Here is a 23,374-nt window from a genome sequence, read left to right as displayed (position 1 = left end):
TAACTGGTTTGTTGTTTTAGTTTTTCAGTGAAGTCTTTAAGTTTCTCTGTGTATATTATCATGTCATTGTAAATAATGATAGTTTTACTTCTTTCCTGATTTGGATTCCTCTCATATCTTTCTTTTGCCTAATTGCTCTGCAGAAGGCAGTGGGTATTAAACAGTAGTGGTGAGAGTGGACATCCTTGCCTTGTAACAGATCTGAGTTTAAAAGCTTTCAGTTTTTCACCATTGAGGGTGATGTAGGGCCTCCCCTGTGGTGGAGCAGTTGAGCGCTGGGCTGCAAAGCTGCCCACAGCCTCTGCAGCGCCTGTTTGATCCCCAGCCACCAGGTCCCACATGGTGTGCACACCTCTCCTGCCATGCCCACCGCTCCCCTCAGCAGTGTACTTTGGTCCTTCTGCCTGTTCTGCTCCCCGCTCTGGCTCTGGTAAATTCTCTCACCCTCGTGCACTTCTGACTGTACCTAATGCTTGTATAAATAAATTAATTAATTTAAAAAAAAAAAGAATGGTTTAAAAAAGAGAGAATGATGTAGCTGTAGGTTTGTCATTACTGTGTTAAGATATGTTTGTTCCATATATGCCCAGTTTTTTTAAGTTTCATCACAAATGGATGTTGAATCTTATCAACTGCTTTCCAGCATCTATTAATATGATCATATGGTTTTTATGTTATTGTTGATGTGGTGAATTATGTTGATTGATTTTCAGATGTTGAACCATCCTTATGTTCCTGAAATAAATTTCACACAGTCATGGTATATAATCCTTTTAATACATTGTTGTATTTGGTTTTGTGAAGATTTTATTGAGGATTTTTGTATCTGTGTTCATAAGGGGAATTGGTCTGTAGTTTTCTTTTTTTGTGTTGTCTTTGGTTTGGGTATTAGAGTAATGTTCATCTCATAAATATGTTTGGAAGACTTCTTTCATTCTCAGTTTTCTGTAAGCATTTGAGCAGGATAACTACTAGTTCTTCTTTGAAGTCTTGGTAGATTTGCATATAAATGTTCAGAGTAGTCTCTTATTCACTGAATTTCTCTACTGTCTGCTGTAACTTTTCGTTCTTTTTTTCATAATATTTTCTAACAAAGCCTATTCAATAGTTTCAAAACCATTCCAACCACCTTTGATTATTGTTGCTAACTATACTGCCCTTTTACTTTCAACCTGTCTATGTCTTTCAATCAAAATTATAGCCTGCCTAAAGTTGGTTGCCTTTTTAATCCATTGTGCTATTCTTTGCCTTTAATTTGAGATTTTCAGTCATTAAGTCAAATTTGAAGTAATTGGTAATAGGGAAATTTCCTATTTTGATACTTGTTTTCTGTATGTCTTACAACTTTGGTCTCTTGTTTCTTCTATATTCCCCCATTTTGTGTTTAGTTTATCTTTTTGTAGGTCATGTTTCTCATCATTTAAAAATTGTTATTAAAACATAACAAAATTTACCATCTGACCTATTTTTAAATATATAATTAAGTAATGTTGATTGTGTTCATATTATTGTGCAACGGATCTCTAGAAATTTTTCATTATGTGAATATGAACCTGAATACTCCTTGAACAACAACTCATTTTCTCACAATTCTACTTTCTTGTTCTATGAATTTGACTACATAGATATTTTATATAAATTAAATCATATAGTATTTGTCTTTTCATAACTTAATTTATTTCACATACAAAATGCTGTCAACATTCATCCATGTTGTAGCATGTGACAGGTTTTCTTCTTTAAGGCTAATACTCCCATTTTTTATAGTTACCACATTTTGTTAATTGTGCATCCATTGGTGGATATTTGGTCTTCCATATTTTGGCTGTTGTAAATAATGAAGGCAGAGAACATAGGTGAGCCAAATATTGTTGTGCAATGTTTTGATTCTTTAATTACTATCGGGATTTATAACATCCTAAAATAGAACTAATATGAATTCATGACAACTTAGATTACATAAAAACCCAACCTGTGTGCCAAATCATTCCCCTTTATATTTTTTTTTATTTTTTTTATTAGATAATAAGTTTTATTGTTATATTCCCCATACAATTGCAGCGCCCCCATTCTGACCCCAATCCCTCCCCTCCCGCCCCTGCCCCCCTGAAAGTGTCTCTGGTTCATAGTTTTTTGTTGATTTTGATTTTCACTTTCTTATAGTTATTCATTTTCCTGGTCCCTTATTTAAGTTTTCTAGATTCCTGCTATGAGTGAGACCATCCGGTATTTTTCTTTTTCTTTTTGGCTTATTTCGCTGAGCATGATCCCTTCCAGCGCCATCCATGTTGCTGCAAATTGCATGTGTTTATCTTTTTTGAATGCTGAGTAATATTCCATGGTATATATGTACCACATCTTCTTGATCCAGTCATCTATTTTTGGGCATTTGGGTTGTTTCCAAAGCTTAGCTATTGTAAACAGTGCTGCTATAAACACAGGGGTGCAGGTGTTCTTTGGAATTGATGTTTCTGTGTCCTTTGGGTAAATACCTAGGAGTGGAATTGCTGGATCATATGGAAGCTCTATGTTTAGTAGGTCCAGAAATCTCCACGCAGCTTTCCACAGTGGTTGGACCAGTTTGCACTCCCACCAACAGTGCAGAAGAGTTCCTTTTTCTCCACACCCTCGCCAACATTTGTTGTTGCTAGTTTTTTTAATATGTGCCATTCTCACTGGTGTAAGATGGTATCTCATGGTAGTTTTGATTTGCATTTCCCTGATTACAAGTGATGTTGAACATTTTTTCATATGCCTGTTGGCCATTTGCATTTCCTCTTCAGAGAAGTTTCTTTTTAGCTCTTCTGCCCATTTTTTGACTGGATTATTTTCTTTGTTGTTGTTGAGTCTCACCAGCTCTTTGCAGATTTTTGTGATCAGTCCTTTATCATTAGTGTTGGGTGCAAAAATGTTCTCCCAGTTGGTGGGGTTTCTCTTTGTTTTTGTTATTGTCTCTTTTGCTGTGCAGAAGCTCTTTAATTTGATGTAGTCCCAGCTGTTTATCTTCGCCTTCACTATCACTGCTTTGGGTGATGTGTCTGTAAAGATGTCTTTGATGTGCAAATCACGTAGTGTTTCGCCTATATTTCCTTCTATATATTTTATGGTTTCAGGTCTTATGTCTAATTCTTTAATCCATTTTGAGTTGATTTTTGTGTATGGTGTGAGGTAGTGGTCAAGCTTCATTCTTTTGCATGTAGCGACCCAGTTTTCCCAGCACCATTTATTGAACAAACTTTCTTTGCTCCAATGCATAGTCTTTGCTCCTTTGTCAAAGATTAGTTGACCATAAATCTGTGGGTTTATTTCTGGATTTTCTATTCGATTCCATTGGTCTGTATGTCTGTTCTTGTTCCAATACCATGCAGTTTTGATGATTATGGCTTTGTAGTATAGTTTGAAGTCTGGGAGTGTGATGCCTCCATTCCCTTCTTTTTTTTTCAGGAGAGCTTTGGCTATTCGGGGTTTTTGTGATTCCATATGAATTTCATCAATAATTGTTCTATTTCTTTGAAGAATGACATTGAAATTTTGATTGGAATAGCATTGAATCTGTATATTGCTTTTGGAAGGATGGCCATTTTAATAATGTTTATTCTTCCAATCCATGAGCAGGGGATATCTCTCCATTTCTTTGTGTCTTCTTCTATTTCTTTTAACAGTGTTTTATAGTTTTCTTTGTATAGGTCCTTTACCTCTTTTGTTAGATTTATTCCCAAATATTTGATTTTTTTTGTTTCAATAATGAAAGGGATGGTTTTTTTGATTTCTTCTTCTTCAGATTTATTGTTTGTGTATAGGAAGGCTACTGACTTTTGCGTGTTGATTTTGTATCCTGCCACTTTACTGAACTGATTGATGAGTTGAATTAGCTTTTCTGTGGAGTTTTTGGGGTTCTCTATGTATAATATCATATCATCTGCAAATAGTGATAGTTTGACTTCTTCTTTTCCTATTTGGATTCCTTGGATGTCTTTCTCTTGTCTTATTGCCCTGGCTAGGACTTCCAGTATTATATTGAAAAGCAGTGGTGAGAGTGGACATCCTTGTCTTGTTCCAGATCTTAATGGAATTGCTTTCAGCTTTTCACCATTGAGAATGATACTGGCTGTTGGCTTGTCATAGATGGCCTTTATGATGTTAAGGTATGTTCCTTGTATCCCAAGAATTTCAAGGGCTTTTACCATGAATGGGTGTTGCACTTTGTCGAAAGCTTTCTCAGCATCTATTGATATTATCATATGGTTTTTATATTTCTTTTTGTTGATGTGTTGGATAACGTTGATTGATTTTCGGATGTTAAACCATCCTTGTGTCCCTGGAATGAATCCTACTTGGTCGTGGTGAATTATCTTATGGATACATTGTTGGATTCTGATGGCTAAAATTTTATTGAGGATTTTTGCATCAGTGTTCATTAGGGAGATTGGCCTATAGTTTTCCTTTTTTGTGTTGTCCTTGTTCGGTTTTGGTATTAGTGTAATGTTGGCTTCATAGAACGTGTTTGGTATTGTCCCTTCCTTCTCAATTTTTTGGAAGAGTTTGTGAAGGATAGGCACTAATTCGTCTCTGAATGTTTGGTAGAATTCATTTGTAAATCCATCAGGTCCTGGGCTTTTGTTTTTGGGGAGGTTTTTGATTACCATTTCAATTTCGCTAATTGTAATTGGTCTGTTTAGGTGTTCTATTTCTTCTTTATCTAGCTTTGGGTGATTGTAGAGTTGTAGGAATTTGTCCATCTCCTCTAGATTGTTAAACTTGTTTCCATATAACTGTTCATAGTAGTTACTGATTATTCTTTTGATTTCTGCTGTGTCCGTTGTGATTTCTCCTCTTTCATTGATGATCCTGTTTATTTGTGCTTTCTCCCTTTTTTCCTTTGTGAGCCTGGCTAGGGGTTTGTCTATTTTATTGATTTTTTCGAAGAACCAGCTCTTGGTTTCATTGATCTTTTGGATTGTTTTTTTAGTTTCAATTTCATTTATTTCTGCTTTGGTTTTTATTATTTCTTTTCTTCTACTGGTTTTGGGGTTTTTTTGTTGTTCTTTTTCTAGATCTTTGAGCTTCGAGATTAGGTTGTTTCTTTGAGTTCTTTCTTGTTTCTTGATGTGAGCTTCTATTGCTATATATTTTCCTCTTATTACTGCTTTTGCTGCATCCCATACATTTAGGATATTGGTGTCCTCCTTGTCGTTCAATTCAAAAAATTTTTTAATTTCTTCTTTCATCTCCTCATTGGTCCAGTGGTCTTCCAGTAGTGTGGTTTTTAATCTCCATGAGGTAGGAAAGTTCCTTGCCTTCTTTTTATGGTTTATTTCTAGTTTGATGCCTTCATGGTCAGAAAAGATGGTTGATATGATTTCAATCTTGGTGTATCTGTTGATGTTTTTCTTGTGCCCCAGTATGTGATCGATCCTGGAGAATGATCCGTGTGCGCTTGAGAAAAATGTGTACTCCGTTTTTTTGGGGTTTAGTGTTCTATAGATGTCTGTTAAGCCCAATTGCTCTAGGTCCTTATTTAGAGCTTTGGTTTCTTTACTTATTTTTTGTCTTGTTGATCTATCCATTGTTGATAGTGGTGTGTTGAAGTCTCCCACTACGTATGTGTTTTCTCTGATGTCTGTTTTTTAGAGAGGACAACAGTTGTCTGATATATTTTGGTGCTCCTTCGTTTGGTGAGTATATGTTAATGAGTGTTATTTCTTCTTGAAGTATTGTCCCCTTGATCATAATGTAGTGACCATTGGGGTCTCTTTTTATCTTTTTGAGTTTGAAATCTGTTTTATCTGATATAAGTATAGCTGTTCCTGCTTTCTTTTTTGGTCCATTTGCTTGTAGGATTGTTTTCCATCCTTTAACTTTGAGCCTATTTTTATCTTTTGTAGCTAAATGTGTTTCCTGGAGACAGCAAAAGGTTGGGTTTTGTTTCTTAATCCAGGCTTCAACTCTGTGTCTTTTTATTGAAGAGTTTAGTCCATTTACATTTAGAGTTAATATTGATATGTTAACATCTGTATTTGCCATTGTGTTTGTCTTTCCTTCGATTTTATTTATTTATTCTTTTAATAACTTTTTTTTTTTTTTGGCCTTCTTTCATTGTTATTCGTCCCTCTGAGGTTCTGGCTTTAGGACTCCTTGTAGTATTTTTTGGAGTGGGGGTTTAGTTGCAATAAAATTCCGGAGTTTCTGTTTCTCTGGGAAAGTCCATATTCTTTCTTCAAAGAGGAAGGAGAGCTTTGCGGGATAGCATATTCTTGGTTGGCATCTGTTTTCTTGGAGTCTGTTGACTATGTCCCTCCACTCTCTCCTTGCCCGTAGTGTTTCTTCGGAGAAGTCTGATGTCAGCCTGATTGGCTTTCCTTTGAATGTTATCTGTTTCTTCCCTCTTGCCAGCTTCATTATTTTTTCCTTGTCCTGGATTCTTGGGAGCTTTACTATTATGTGTCTTGCTGTATTTTTCCTTTCGTCGTGGAAGTTTGGTGTTCTTCTTGCTTCTTGTATATCAATTTTCAGCTCCTCCTTCACATTTGGGAAGTTCTCTTCAATTATCTCTTTGAATATTTTCTCTGTTCCTACTTCTCTTTCCTCTCCTTCTGGTATTCCTATAACTCTTATATTTCCTTTCCTCATGGAGTCAGATAGTTCCCGAAGTCTTTCTTCGTTCTTTTTCCTTCGTACTTCTCTTTCCTTTTCTGTTTTGGTTCTTTTTATTTCTGTGTCTTCAAGAGTACTTATTCGTTCTTCCATTTCATCAATTCTGCTTTCATTGCTTTTCCCAGAATTCTTTAGTTCTTCCATTAATTCTTTGATCTCCTGCATTTCTTTTACTTCCCTCTTTAGGGACTCAATTTCATTCTTCTGATCGTTGATTATTTTTCCCTTATCATTGTTTTCCTTTATGACTTCTGTCAGTTTTTTAATCACGGCAATTTTAAATTCTCTTTCTGGAAGGCTCAGACGTTCTTCCAAGTTACTGTCGTTGCCATCTGGGGGCTGGTTTTCTTTTTGTGGTGTGCTTTTTCTCTGGAGAGTTGCTAGGTTGCGTGTGGTTCTTCTCCTCCCTACTGTCTGTTTTCTAATTTGCCGTATGCGTTGGGACACTGTGTAGTTGGGACTGGCCGGCATCTTGGGTGGGCTTCTCTGCTCCCCCCTGGTTCCTCCAGGAGTCATCTGTCAGTTTCAAGCAGTCTTTACTGGAGAAAGGTCCCTGTTCTAAAATGCCGATGTGGGGACACACTCCCCTGTGCGCCTGGTCTGCCCCGGCGGTGGGTTCCTGCTCCCCCTCTGGGCTTGGACTGCAGGCCAGAGGGGGTCTGGCGTGGGCGAACTTCCCCCGCTCACCTCTGGCTCCTGAGGAAGCCTTCTGCAGGTAGTCTTTACTGAAGAAATGTCCCTATTCTATAATGGTGATGTGGGACACACTCCCTGCGCGTCCGGTCTCAGGCACACTCTTCTGCGCGCTTGGTCTGCCCCGGCTGTGGGTGCTCGCTCTCCCTGTGGGCTCAGACTACTTGTTCGGAAGGGGCCTGGCGTGGGCTCACTCCCCAGCTGGCCACTAGCTCCTTCAGGAGCCTGTGCTGGCTTCAAGTCGCTAGGTGGCGCCAGAGATCTCTCCTGGAGCCCTTGGGGAGCTGATTTTCCACCCAGTGGGACAGGGAGCAGAGCAGGGATGGTAGGGTACACCTCAACGGCTTTGGGGTGCTGTGTCTGCCTTGTGCCCCACCGTCGTGGGGAACCCACGCCCCTAATTTCGTGCCCCGGGTCTCAGTTCCAAAGCCCTCAGTTCCAGGACACGGGCTGTAGCCCAGATCAGTGGCGCGGGAATGGCGCCTTTTGAATCCTGCTCCCCTGCCTGGGCGTCTGGTTCCTGCTCACTCCGGGAGGGCCTCCGCGCGTCTCCCCGCAAGCCTAGGTCGTCTCCCCGCAAGCCTAGGTCGTCTCCCCGCAAGCCTAGGTCGCAGGCGCGGGGACCTGGGCAGCTGCGATCCGATCCGCGCAATCCGCGCCGCTTTCCCCACGCAATCCCGCTCCGCGTCTGTTTTTCCGGTGCGCTGCTTTCCGCGCAGGCTTACCGGGAGGCCGGGGCTGTGTGCTGGTGCTGGTCTCCTCCTGGGTGGGGCTCTCTTCAATGGCGCCCGGAGCTCACCTCCGCGGCGGATCCTGCGGGGGTTCTCCACAGCTCCCGTTCACAGGGTGTGGTGGCTGCAATAGTTCCTTTCCACTCACAGTCCCGCTTGCTGCGTCCTTTGTTCTTGTTGGCAGTTTTAGTTTGTTGTTTTCCTCCTCTCTGCCGGTCGGAGAGTGCCGCCTCTGTGGGCGGGGGAGGGGAGCAGGGTTCTGCGCTTCCCTCCCTTCTGGTCCTCTTTTATGGCCACTTTCTTCTTCGGGCAGTTTGCTGGAGTCGTCCGTTTATCTTCCGTGTCCCGGTTCTCACTGGGACCTGCCGCTTTTCCTCCCTATTAACTTTTTTTAATGGGAGATCTTACTCGCAGCGTCTCCTCGCCGCCATGTTGCTCCGCCCCCTTCCCCCCTTTATATTTTTAATTGAGATATAATTGACATGTTAACACTATATTAGTTTCAGCTATATAACTAATATAAATATAAAATTATCACCATTAACTATGTAAACATACTTATAAAAATGTTTATCTTGTGATGAGAACTTTTAAGATCTACTTTTAAATACATAATATTTAATATCTTTGTTCTTAAGTACATAACATTTATAAAGATATTATATTTCTACATTATTATATGTTTATAACATGTAATACAATATTATTAACTACAATTACCCATGACTTCTTTATTTTATAATAGAGGTTTGTAACTTTTGGTCCCCTCAACCCATTTTTCTGTCACCTTACTATTCTGATGTAGTTTCCTAGGAGTAATCTGAAACCTGTTCACATATACAGTGCAGGACTAGATCAAAGAAAGAAGCAGATCACTACAGATTAGTAGGTGGCAGTTTTAGTGAACAAGGGAAATTAACTTATGAACTTATATTTGGTGATCACAGACAAGTAGTTTTTCCGCTCACCAAATTTTAAAAGTTGAGAGTCACACTTACCATCCAGTAATCTCAACACTGCATTATTATTCAAGACTATTTCCTGGGAACAGATTCTGAAAGCAGAGAAAGCAAATGGAATACATTTTCCAAAGGGAGAAAGTAAGGAGCCAAATGTTGCTGAGGTCCAAATATGTAATAATTAAAGGAACAATTCACCAGGAAGACAAAGTACTTTTCAACATTTACTCAACAAGGGAGCACCAAAATACATCAGACAACTATTACGAAATCTAAAATCAAGCATTGATAAAAATGCATATGCAGTTGAAGATTTCAGCATTCCACTCTCACCAATGGACAGATCCATGAGACAGAAAATAAATACACAGTAACCCTAAACAAAGAAATAGTCCAAACGGATTTACTACACATTTATAGGGAACTACACCCAAAAAAGCTAAATGGGCCATTCACCAGGATCAACCACATACTGGATTATAAGACAAGTATGAACAAATTCATGAAGATTGAAACCATATTAAGTATCTTCTTGGATCATAAAGCTATCAAAGTCAACTATAAAAAGCTATAGAAATCTGCTGGCTGGAACTTCACTGAGGACCGGGAGGGCCCCTGGGCTCGAGGGCTCTGAGGAACTTCGGGCCTCAGTTGACCGGAGGCAAACTGCACCCAGCACCCCTCACTGGGACTGGTTTTATCCATTTAAGGGGCACTGCTTTAGATGGAGTTGTGAGCAGTTACCTGAGAGGCCAGCAAGCTCAAGCAGCTCCATAGACACCCAGCTTGAGAAGAAAAGTCAATAGATCTGAAGGAAAGGTCTGGATTTGGAGTCACAGAGACTTTCGTAAGCCGAGGCGTGGTGATTGGGACCCTTTCACAAGCTCTTGAGGAGTTTGATGTGGCAGGACAGGCTGGACACTAGACGGTGAGGTGCTAGATTAAAGGTGATGATCCTCAACACAGCCTTCACTACATTCAAATGGCCCCCATGGACTTCTGCTCTGTGCTATTCCAGGCACTGTGTTAAGTGTTTGTGACAATTGGGGAGAGGTGGATCAACATGGCGGCCAGGAAAAGCTGCGAGTAAGATCTCCCATTAAAAAAAAGATAATAGGGAGGAAAAGCGGCAGGTCCCAGTGAGAACTGGACACGGAAGATAAACAGATGACTCCAGCAAACTACCCAAAGAAGAAAGTTGCCATAAAAGAGGACTAGAAGGGAGGAAAGCTCAGAACCCTGCTACCCGCTTCCACCCACAAAGTCGACACTCTCCCACCAACAGAAAGGAGGAAAAAAACAAAACAAAACAAAAAAAAAAACTAAACCAACAAGAACAAACTACACATCAAGCAGGACTGTGAGTGGAAAGGAACTATTTCAGCCACCACACCCCGTGAACTGAAGCTGTGGAGAACCCTGCAGGATTTACCTCAGAGGTGAGCGAACGGCTCCAGGCGCCATTGAGAAAAACAAAGACTCCTGGACACCTATAAACAGCCCCAGGCCAGCCAGAAAGCTTGTGTGGAAAAGCAGCGACTTGAAAGGCAAACACAGAATGCACCTGCCCAGGTAGCCACACATGTGACCTAGGCTTGCGGGGAAACCCACAGGGGCCCTCACTGAGGTGAATGTCCCTCATTGAGTAATCAGAAACCAGGTACCCGGACATGGAAGCACGGTACAAAAGGCGCCATTTCTGCGGACACTGAACTGGGCTACAGCCCACATCCTGGACCTGAGGGCTTTGGAACTGAGACCCGGGGCACGAAATTCAGGGCGTGGGTTCCCCATGATGGTGGGGCACAAGGCAGACACAGCACCCCAAAGCCGTTGAGGCTTTCCCCACCACTCCCACTCTGTTCCCCATCCCACGGGGTAAAAAAAACAGCTCCCCAAGGACACTAGGAGAGATCTCTGGCGCCACATAGGGACCAGAAAAAAATCAGCAACACCCCATAAAACAGTGACCTTTCTTCAGAAAAGACTGCTTGAAACCAGCAGAAGGCTCCCTGAGGAGCCAGTGGTGAGCTGGAAAATTCGCCCATGCCAGGACCCTTCTGACCAGCAATCCAAGCCCAGAGGGGGAATGGGCATCCACGGCCAGGGCAGGGCAGACCAGGCACGCAAAAGAGTGTGCCTGAGACCTGGCGCACAGGGAGTGAGTCCCGCATCGCCGTTTTAGAACAGGGACATTTCTTCAGTAAAGACTGCCTGTAACCAGCAGAAGGCTCCCTGAGGAGCCAGAGGTGAGCTGGGAAGTTAGCCCATGCCAGGCCCCTTCTGGCCTGCAGTCCAAGCCAGAGGGGGAGCGGGACACAACGCCAGGGCAGACCGGGCACGCAAGGAGTGTGGCCTGCAAAACCATCTTAGACAGGGACATTTCTTCAGTAAAGACTGCCTGAAACCAGCATAAGGCTGCCGGAGGAACCAGAGGTGAGCTGGGAAGTTCGCCTACGCCAGGCCCCTTCTGGCCTGCAGTCCCAGCCCAGAGGGGGAGTGGGAACCCACTGCCGGGGCAGACCAGGAGCACAGGGAGTGCATCCCGCATCGCCAGTTTAGAACAGGGACCTTTCTTCAGTAAAAACTGCCTGAAACCAGCAGAAGACTCCCGGTGGAGCCATAGGCGAGCTGGGAAGTTTTCCCAGGCCAGGCCCCTTCTGGCCTGCAGTCCCAGCTCAGAGGGTGAGCGGGAACCCACCGCCGGGACAGACCAGGCGCCCAGGTAGTGTGTTCCACATCGCCATTTTAGAACAGGGACATTTCTCCAGTAAAGACTGCCGGAAACCAGCATAAGGCTGCCGGAGGAGCCAGAGGTGAGCTGAGAAGTTTGCCCATGCCTGGCCCCTTCTGGTCTGCAGTCCGAGGCCAGAGAGGGAGCGGGAACCCACCACCGGGGAGCACCAGGCACACAGGGGAGTGTGTCCCCGCATCGGCATTTTAGAACAGGGACCTTTCTTCAGTAAAGACTGCTTGAAACTGACAGATGGCTCCCGGAGGAGCCAGAGGGGAGTGGAGTAGTTCAACCAAGATGCCGGCCAGTCCCAGCAACACAGTGTCCCAATGCATACGGCAAATTAGAAAACAGACAGTAGGGAGTAGAAGAACCACACGCAACCTAGCAACTCCTCAGGAAAAAAAGCACACCACAAAAAGAAAAGCGAGGAGGGAAGCAATTCTGTGTTCTTTTGCCAGCACTGACAAAGGTCTGGTTGTCAGTGATACCTTTACAGCTAAATTTACTCCAGAGTGACAGGAACAGGTGCACCTCGGCCTGCCAGACACTTGTGCACAGGGATCACGCATCTTACGGCTTGACGATCAAGGGGGGAAAGCCTGGGTCTTCATAGAAAAGGAGAGGAGGCAAACGCAGCCCAAACTGGGGGGTTTCTCTTCAAAGCCAGCTGGTCTGGCTTTATTCTACAGGAATTTTTTTACCTGTCAGAGTTTGGACAACAAAGCCCTCAGCAGGTGCTGACGGGTACAACTTCCTGGAGAAGCAGAAAGGCACTGGTGAGTTTCAATGGCCAAAATATATTTTTTTAATCTCTAAAAGTTGATTTTGTTATATTGGAAGAGGCATTGCTGAGGTACCTACTTTCAGAAAGCTGATGAGACCATTGGAATCAGAGCCAACTAACTCAACAGCGGGTCTGCCTGGTGTAGAATGGAGAGCTGTTACCATCTGACATTTTTTTTAATATATTAAAAAGGTTTTTTTTTTTTTAAGAAAATACTTTATATTTTTGTTCTTCATCTTCTCCATTACTAGTTTCAACATATGAAAGATGAAGACTTAATTACATATATAATAGACTATTTAAACACATAATGATCATGTTACCACTTTTTAATTCTGTCATAAGTCTGAATAAAATGCTATTTTTCAAAAAAAAAAAAAAAATTACATAAAATAAAATATTTTTTAAAATCAATATCTATCATACTCATGCGCTTTCAAAACATTGAGATAAAGAACAACATTCAAATATATTTTATGAGAACACTATAATACCAATCCAATGACAACACACAAAAAAAGAAGACAACAGATCAGTGTCCTTAATGAATACATACACTAAAATCATCAACAAAATCTTAGCAAACCAAATCCAACAATGTGTTGAAAAGATGAAAAATCATGACAAATTAGGATTTATTCCAATGGCACAAGGGTAGTTTAACATCTGAAAATCAGTGTAATTCACCACATCAGCAAGAAGAAAGATAAAAACCATATGATATCAATAGATGCTAGGAAGGCATTTGCAAAGTTCAATACCCATTTATAGTGAAAGCCCTTCAAAAACCAGGGATAAATAGAACATAACATAATTTAAATCATATGTAGAAAACCTACAGATAGCATCATTATCAATTATGAAAAGCTGAAAGCCTTTCCACTAAGATCGGGTATAAGACAATGATGTCCACTCTTACCACCGCTATTCAACATAGTATTGGAAGTCAAATCTAGAGCAGTTAGGAAAGAGGAAGGTAGGAAAGAAATCCAAATTGAGAAAGAAATAAAACTGTCATTATTTGCAAATGACATAATATACATAGAAAACTATATGAAATTCATGGAAAAAGTAAAACAATAAGTGGCAGGCTACATAATCAATAGACAAACATCAGTTGCCTCCTATAGGCAGACAGTAAGCTAGAAGAGGAAGAGCTAAGAAAACCATATCATTTACAGTCATACCCAGGAAAATGAGATACATCAAACTAAACCTAATAAGGGAGGTGAAGGACCTATACAAGGAAAACTAAAACACTGTTAAAGGAAATAGAAAATGACACAAAGAAATGGAAAGATATCCCCTACTCATGGATTAGAAGAATAAATCTCAAAATGGCACCTTACAGATTCAATGTGATGTCAATTAAAATTGTGGTGGCAGTCTTCAGAAAATGGAATAAATATTGCTGAAATTCATATAGAATCACAGAAGACCTCAAACAGCCAAATCTATCCTGAACAAAAAAAAAAAAAAAAAAAAAGACAGAAAAGTAAGATATTAAACCTCCAGGCTTTAAACTGTAGTAGGAAGCCATAATTAAAACAGCATGGTACTGGAACAAAAACAGATAAGGAGACCAATGAAATGGAATCAAGAACCCAGAAATAAAACCACACATATTTGAACAGTTAATCTATGACAAAAGAGCGAAGAATATACACTAAAACAAGGAAAACCTCTTTAACAAATGGTGATGGGAAAATGGGAATACCACATGCAAATGAATGAAACTAGACCAGTATCTCACACCATACACAAAAATCAACTGAAAATGGACAAAAGACTTGGATGTAAGACCTGAAACCATAAAATACATGGCAGAAAACTTAAGCAAAACTCTCCAAAATATTAATTAATCTCAGATACTCTATATATATTCACCTCCAGCAGCATGGAAAATAAAAGAGAATATAAACATTTGGGATTACATCAAACAACAAAAGCGACTAAAACAAAGACACACCCTAATGAATGCAAAACAAAAAATTGCACAACATACATATTATAAGAAACTGACATTCAAGATCTACAAAGAACTCTTAAAACTCAACAAAATACAAAATGAATAACCCAATCAAAAAAAATGGGCAGAGACACTTCTCTGCAAAAGACATACAGACATCAGATAGGTGCTTGAAAAAAAATGTTCAATCAATTTCCTTTTATACTTCTTGTGTATAATCACTGAATTCTCTGTTCCTTTATCTTGGATTCAGCAAACGTTTTCATAGAGATCTCAATAAATGTCATGAGCTTGGCTGGTGTTTGCTTGGTTGCTGTAAATATTTCATAGAGTTCTGACAAATTGGTTCAAAAACAAGAGATTGGAACTTTATAATCTGCTTCCTGTGTAAACTTTTCAGTGTTCATTTTGGATAACCATGAATATGAATAATATCTACTTAGAAACAAAAGTTTGCAAAGTTAAAGTCATTTTAAAGTAATTTAAGTGAAATAATTAGAAAAGACAGATTCAGAACATTTTTACTTGTGTTATACTCACACAATAGAATGGGGCTATTTGGGACCTATTTGGGGTGGATTTTTGTCCTTTTTTAACTTTTAAGAATTGTTAGTTGGAGAAAGAATCAAACATCCTTAGTTTTTTAGCTACTACCAGAACTGTGTTTTAGGTTCTATAGGAATTATATTTTAAAGTCATGAAGTAATTCTATTTAATAAAAGTTTTTTTATTCAATAATGCAGTCATTTCATAAACCCTACTGAAATTACCGACGGAAAGGATAATTATCAGTGCCTTTAAAAATCATCGGATGGTTGTTGGGAAACTGAATATTCATATAATTTCAAAGTAGCACTATACAAGTAATTTAGTGATCACAAGGGGTAAAACCTAACTACAATGAAGGGATCGTTATCACCCCAATCTGTAAGCAAATTAACATATTAATAGTAAAATTATATCTTTCAATGTGTTGCAACTTGAGCATACTAATAAATTTTAGCTTAAAAGATTTGACTTGACTCTTATCAGACCTGTTAAGCTTTTGGAAAATTCAGGTCGTAAACCCTATTTAATGGAGAAACAATTTAAATAATATTATGACAAAACAACACAAATCCATAAAATTAGGCATTTTGCAGAAAAAGAGCTACCTCTCTTCAACAGCACAAGGTCATTAAAAAAGACAGTACTTTCGGTTATAAAAGACTTCCTGAGATAACCAGATATATATCCTTGGGTTGATTATTGGATTGGGTCAGTTAGGAAAATCTGAATATGATCTAGAAGTACTAATAAGAACACATACTAAAATAAAACAGAAATGCAGTAAAATGCAGGTTATACAAATTTGTACAGTCACATTTTGGTAAAAATAGAAGTATGGAAAATATGTGTATGTATGTAGAAAAAGATCTAGAATATATACTTATGATATATAGAGGAATGTGGCTTTTTCCTTGTTACATCTCTATATTCTGATTTTATATACTGTTGTAATAAAAGTATTTCAAATATAAATATATTTTTAAATATATCAACTTCCATCTAATTCTGACGTTTCACAATTTTATGAGCAGTGTCTATAATACATGGAACGTATATATTTCAAGCTTTTATGAAACTAAAATGTTTTAATCCCTTTCTTTCCTAGATAGAGAGTCTAGATTTTTTATTTCTACTAAAGACAATTGAGGAATTCTATAAAAGTGAAGATGGGGAAAATCTGGAAATCCTCTGCCCAGTTCACAATCAAGCCTGTGTTGCTAAATTTGAAGATGGAGTTTGGTATCGAGCAAAAGTTGTTGGTAGGAAATTGTTTGCTATTTTCTTATAGGGATTATGCTTTAAAAATGGATAATCATTTAAACTAGTTTAAATTATGGAAGTGGCAGTTGATCTTACCATTTTTGCTCTGTCATCTATCTTCAGAAAGCTAGTGATAACTTTGGGGGTTGAATCTCTGGCTCCTTTTGGTTTCTTTTTATTTGACTTAGGTATTAACCATATTTTTGTTTTCCAATATCTACCTATTTTAACAAGTAAATTAGTGCTAAGTGACTTGCACTCTGCTCCTCTAAGGCAACTACTTTTCATTCTCCAACTTTTTTTTTTTTTTTTTGGTATTTGTTATTTCTTCTAAATAATATGTAATACTTCCCTTGAGACTTCAATCTTAGATATTATCTGTTCTTATTTTTATTAGATGATAATTTTATATCTAATAGCTCTTTTGTACCCTCCTTATCTCCCTCATAAACACAATTTTAGTTCACAATCTATGTAAATGTTTTCACTGCTAAACCATGAAGAATATTTGGGGTTAGTAATTACGTTGTCACATTTTTTGAGATTTATGGCTATATTAACAGTTCAAAACAATTTCCCACATAAACTTTGCAGACAATCTTAGTATGATTTTTTTTTACTTTTATTTTCTCCTCCTATTAGACCACAAATTTGTTATTCTGAAACTTTCACTTAGCAACATACTTCATTGTTCTTCCCTATTAGATCCCTTGTTTTCTGCATCCCACATTTACCTCTGCAGTTTACTCACTTATTTTTTGTGAAGCTTCTTCTGATTGTTTCCTCAGAGAATAAAGGAGAGGTAAATTTTGAGTCCTGCCATGTCTCCTGACTCTACTTTGATATGTAATTGATAATGGAATTTTAAAAGTTCTTTAAATTCCATCCCATATCCATTTATTTGTTAAGAAAAACTGCAACCCCACACAGAGACCTAAGAAATGGTTAAGAATCTAATGGCTTGGTACAGTTGAGAATAACCTTGTAACATGAATATCCAGTAGAAGCAGGGAGATATTTCATCACCTTCTTGCCTTATAGTAACATATATCTTATCTTCTTATAATAACACACTTTGCCGCAGATACCCACTACCATGTGGCCTAAGTTGTTTGAAGTGTCATCTAGAGTATCATTCTTGTTCCACCTGCTTCCACATGTGCCAAGGAGCAGAGAATGCCTACTTTTTTCCCATATTGAAATTATATGTCTTTAAATTTGAAAACTGATGGCCAATAAGTATAGTAGCACTGTACATAGGTGAGCTGAGAGAGGCTAATATAAACTATATAGCCTTAGTATTTTCAAAAAGGTCAGTTTGTGATAGACCTTTATTTAAATATTGAAGTGTTTGAAACTTCCAGAGGGTTTAGATTTACATAGAAGTCTGTCTTTGCTTGTCTTTTACCATATCCCACCTCTGAAAATAAGTTTAAAAAAATTTAGATACCATTATATGAATAGTTTTATTGTTAAATCTTTTCCTTTTCATCATCTATATTGACTGAAAGTAAATGTTTAAGTGTTTAATTTGTGCCTAGGCCTTTGCACAAAAACTGGTGAATCCTGAAAAAAGTCCTTTGAGATTTCATTCTACTGGTATACTCATTTTACAGATGAAATAATCAGGCATAGAAAAATTTAACTGCTCAGAGTAATATCTTAGAGATACCAAGTTGCTTAGAGTCATACGCATTTAAATGATTGGACTATGGTTCTGACTCAGTGTAACTCAAAGTCTAATTCTCAACTGTCAGGTCATAACAACTAGCACTTGATAGTTATTTGTTGTGTTGTTTTATTTTTGTCTAACAGAACATTTCTATGGTGAAATAAGGATATCTTAAAATTGTTTCTTATTCTCCAAGTCTCAACAGCTTTGTATTACTATTTTTTTGACACTCACGTTAGAAGTAATTTTTATATTTAAAAAAATATGAAGCTCATTTGATCTGGATATGAAGGTACTCTGTTCTAGTTGTCTGTAGAGTGATCTAAATTCTCTGTTTCTTTCCATGTTAGTGATTTCTGATTTCTTAATTTTTTGAAGGCTTGCCAGGACATCGGGAAGTTGAAGTTAAATATGTGGACTTTGGCAATACTGCAAAAATAACAGTTAAAGACATGCGTAAAATAAAGGATGAGTTTCTGAGTCCCCCTGAGAAGGTAATCTACTTATTGTGACTCATAGGGTTAAAATATTACCACAAAAATGTTCTGTTACCTACTTTTTTTGCGTGTAAATAATTCTATAGTCCTGATATAGGACTATAGAAAAGAGTTGCTTAAGTTTCCATCTAAAATAAAATGTATATCTTAACAAATAAGCACTAATTAAAAATGTATATGCATATATATTGATATATGTGTTTTTATAACTATTTGCTGGTCTGCAGCTTTTAACATGTTATTTTGAAATATACCTATATACTGTGGTATCATGTTATGCTGTTATGAAAAAAGTTCATTGCAGAAGTATTTTTTCTATGATCCCGTTTGTGTTTAAGGATATATAATGTACACAAGGGAAAGAAGTCTGATAGAATAAGTGAAAAAACTTATCTTTCTCTTGAAATCCTATACTTTAGACATCGAAAGTTTAAGGGGGTTTATTTTATAATTCATGTACTCTATCATATTTGAATTACTATTTAGCAATATTTTTCATTTTAAAAATGGGTAAAATGTTATAGGAAAATCTTGAAAATACAGATAAGCAAAATGAGGTATATCATTCAGAATTACTATTTATTTGATATATACTTCTAAGATGCATCTTCTGTGTTTTTCACAATTATAGGGTTAGACTATGTATAGTGCTTTTCTAACTTAACAATGTATCATAAATATAAATTTTTAGAATTAGTAATTAATTTTACTTTCTTAATGGTGCTTTTTTTGTTTAACACAGGCAATTAAATGTAAGCTAGCCTATATTGAACCATGTAAAAGGACAATGCAGTGGCCAAAAAAATCTAAAGAAAAATTTGAAGAAAAGACTCAAGATAAATTTATGACTTGTTCAGTCATTAGTAAGCCATTTCCATTTTCATTTGTCACTAATGATCATAAGTTTAAATAAGAATAGCATTATAATATTTCCCAGATCTTAAAATAAGTTCATTGTGCCATCAGTAAAAGTAGTGGGAGATAGCATTGATAATTAGGAACAATTAAATACCTCCTTCTGCTCCAGAGTATAAACTTAGCACACCAGAGAAAAATTAATACTAAAGATAAAGTCATGCAACATAATCTCTTGAAAACCCTAAAGCCAGGAATTAGCTTCGCATTCCTGTTTGCATTTTTTAACTAGGGCTCTGCCCCTGATCTTTGGCATGGTGGTTATTAAGATTTAATTTGCAGGAATATGAAGGGATATGTGGTACATGCCTGGTAAGTGGTATGTGTTTGTTTGCTATTCCATTTGACTTGAGAGCTGTAGGCTCTCAGCATATTTTGAAAAATGTTACTTCTCTGTTGGAACATTTTGCATCCAAGATACAGAATGACCACTAGCCTGTAATTTTGTAATCTAACAAGTTCTGAAAATCAAATGTTTAACTAAAGCCTGATATGAATTGACACAGGAAACATTGTGGTCTTTATCTCCTTTACACTGAATTTTCATACACCCCACTTTAGGATAGTAATTTGGTCAGGAGAAGGCCTGCTGCTTGTTTATCATACCAGCATTAAATGTACCCAATCAACCTAATCAACCTAACTTATTAGCTTGTTTTCCAGTGAGGAAACTGCAACCTAGACATCAGATGTTCAAAGCCACGTAACCTATAAATGATGGCATATATATGATCATTTATTCACTTTGTTCGTTAAAGAAATTGTTTTGAAGAAATAGTTCTGTTGAAGGGGAATATGACTATAGATATAGCATCTTTAGACTATAGAATTTTTATATCTGGCTTCTCTAATATGATAGTAAATTAAGACTTTGAGAATTTCTACTGATGATACTGCTAATAAGAGCATTTCTTTTTATTGAGAATCACTCCCACTAATAACTACCAGCTATTTAGTTTAGAAGGTGTAAGCATAAACGGATCTCAGCACAAGGAAATGTTTCCTAAAGATATTCCTTCATCTGTACTAGGTACCATAAATAATGATTATTGGCACATGAGATGTAAAACTTGCCTTCAGTTAACTCCCAATTTAGTTTCAGACATAGCTCTAAAAACAAGTAACCACCTTCTTTTCCAAAAGAAATTAAAATTTAAGATGGCTCTTTCTGAAAGCAGAAAATTCTAGATTGAGTTTTTATTGTTTTAAATTTTGTACCATTCTTTTTTTATTATATCATTATTCATTTTTGTACATTAATTGGTTCTCCCCTCAGGTGTACTCCCTGGAGTTTTAAACTTTGTGCCATTCTTATAAAAGCTGTAAGCTTTTGCAAATAATCACAGCCCTAAATTAACTCATTTCTTTTTTCCTCTGGAATTTGATAAAACAGTTTGGAAACATAACACTTCATCAACAAATATATGTCAATATTTTTCTGAATCTAAAAGTTTTAAATTGCTTTTGGTTCATTATGGAACAGTACATAATAACCTAAAATGAAAATTATTAATTTGCATATGCTAAATTCTATTTCTGCAAAATGCTACTTTACTCCTAGAGAGAGACTTTGACATTATTCAGCAAGAAACCTCATGTATACAGAATGAAAGAAATTGTTTCCAATTTTTTAATTACCTCATTTAGTATATTTTGCAACATATTTTTCCCCAAACTTAATGGTTTCACAGAAATTCTGGAAGATAATGTGCTCTTAGTTGAGCTTTTTGATTCTCTTGGTGCTCCTGGGATGACTCCTACTAGTATTAATGACCAGCTAGTCAAAGAAGGCCTAGCATCTTATGAAACAGGGTAAGTAGACCTGTAAACTCTTATTTTTAGTTTATCTGTAACACTTTATTCACAGGAAGGAAAACTGGCATATCATATTCTGTTGGATATCTGCTCTAGCCATAGACATGGGATTTTTGTTTGTTTTGGGTCAGAAAAAGTAGGGGGTGAAATAATTGAAGTCATTAGTCTTAATGGGGATTAGAATCCCTTTTTTTAGACCCTAATAGACCTTGAGACCAAGAGAATGGCCCTAGAGATTGAAAGTGCTTCTAGGAGAGAGACTGGTATCTTCTTTCTAGGTATAATGTCTGCTTAGCCTATTGTGCCTATTTGAAAAGAGAATTAGGAAGACAGATGGCAGGATACAGAATAAGCATAGTGGTGGAGTAGCCTACATTCCCATTTGGAGAAATGTGATCTTTTCCCCTTTGAGTTCAAATAGAACTTTGAAAGAGAATCTGGCTTGAGTCATTGTGCTAATATTATCCAGGACAAGCCAGGTATTGAAAACCCAGAAGCTGAAAGTCAGTAGTGCTAAGGAAGTGTGGGAAGATTTGGAGTCCAGATAAAGCAGTTCTTCCATGACAGTGACTTGTGCATATAGCCCACATGTAACCCAAAGTCCATTTTTGCTAGCACCTATATGCACTGCCTGTCAGGTAACCAGAGAAGCGTGAAACCCATCAGAGGTCTGCACCAAATGCTCAGCAGTTACCCTACCCACCCTAACCTGGAGGGGATAGAGGTATAAGAGAGAGCACCTATCTTTTTGCACTATAGGTCGTAAGAGAGGAGGGAAAGAGAAAGAGGAAACATTTAAGTATATTGAACTGAGTGTTCTTTTTTTTTTAAGTTAGAGTTATTAAGATATAACAAAATGGAAATTCACCATTTTTAGGTGCATAGTTAAATGACTTTGTTAAGCATACAGTTATACAGTCATTGTTGCAGTCAAGATCTAGAATACTTTTATCATCCCAAATAGTTCTCTTCTTCCCTTTTACAATCAGTCCCCTTCCTTCACATGCAACCCATGGCAACTAATTACGGTCTATACAATTTTGACTTTTCTACAACTTCAGATAAATAGTCCCACAATATACTGCCTTTTGTGTCTGACTTATTTTAATTATTATGCTGCTTTTAATTACTATTCTTTAATTATTATTGAGGTTCTCTGTATTGCCTTCTAGTATTCCATTTTGTGGATATACAATACTATTATACATTCACCAACTGATGAACATTTGGGCTATTTGTAGTTGAGGAAGATTCCGTGAATAAATGTGCTGTAAACATTTGGCTATAGGTCTTCGTGTTGAAATATGTATGTAATCTTCTCTTGAGGAAATATCTAGGAGTGAGATTACCGCTTATATTTTCAACTTTATAAGAAACTGCCAAATGATTTCCAAATTGGCTTTACCATTTTTCCATTCCCACCAGCAGTGTAAGAGAACTCTTTTCTAATCCTCATTTCTTGATTTTATCATTTGGTATATGTATATTACCATTCTTTTTTGTTTTTTTAATTGCATATGATAAACTTTTTAATTTTTTATTGTTATTAATTTTTTTTATTTTTTACATCATTGTTCATTTTTAAACAATTTTTTACTCCCCCCCACCCCCTCAGGTGTAGTCCCCATAGAGTTTACCTCATCAGTGCACCTGTGCACCATCACCTCAGTCCCCTGTGCTCCTCCCTCCATCCCCTGATCCCTCTCCTGCCTCCTCCCCTACAGTATGTCTCTGATTTATAATTGTCCATTTTTGCTTTGTTATGTTTTGTACTGTTATTTTTTTTATACTGGTCTTATTTGATTCCCCTATATTCCTGCTATAAGTGAAACCATCTGATATTTTTCTTTTTCCTTCTGGCTTATTTCACTGAGCATAATTCCTTCTAGCTCCATCTGTGTTGCTGTGAATGGCATGAGATTATCTTTTTTGATTGCTGAATAACATTCCATTGTGTATATATACCACATCTTCTTGATCCAGTCATCTGTTTTGGGCATTTGGGTTGCTTCCAGGCTTAACCTATTGTAAATAGTGCTGCAATAAACATAGTGGTACGGGTGGTCTTTTGAATCAATGTTTTTGTGTCCTTTGGGTAGATCCCTAGGAGTGGAATTGCCGGATTATATGGTAGCTCTA

At 37.7% G+C, this 23,374-nt stretch overlaps 1 protein-coding gene across 2 annotated transcripts in view; it reads left to right on the top strand.

Annotated features, from left to right (window-relative positions):
• The window catches only part of RNF17 (ring finger protein 17), a 190,819-nt gene that overhangs the window by 67,940 nt on the left and 99,505 nt on the right, over positions 1–23,374 (top strand). For both annotated transcript variants that reach the window (XM_037527382.2, XM_054701227.1), the window contains 4 exons: positions 16,182–16,335; positions 18,387–18,502; positions 19,248–19,368; positions 21,112–21,232. In XM_037527382.2, coding sequence (XP_037383279.1) covers positions 16,182–16,335; positions 18,387–18,502; positions 19,248–19,368; positions 21,112–21,232 — 512 coding nt within the window. The remainder of the gene's footprint in view (positions 1–16,181; positions 16,336–18,386; positions 18,503–19,247; positions 19,369–21,111; positions 21,233–23,374) is intronic.

Source organism: Talpa occidentalis, unplaced genomic scaffold (assembly GCF_014898055.3).
Source record: "Talpa occidentalis isolate TD23 unplaced genomic scaffold, MPIMG_talOcc4v2.1 talOcc4.5, whole genome shotgun sequence".
NCBI classification, from domain to species: Eukaryota; Metazoa; Chordata; class Mammalia; order Eulipotyphla; family Talpidae; genus Talpa; species Talpa occidentalis.
Note: the sequence above shows the minus strand (reverse complement) of the source record. Positions and strands in the feature narration are given on the sequence as shown.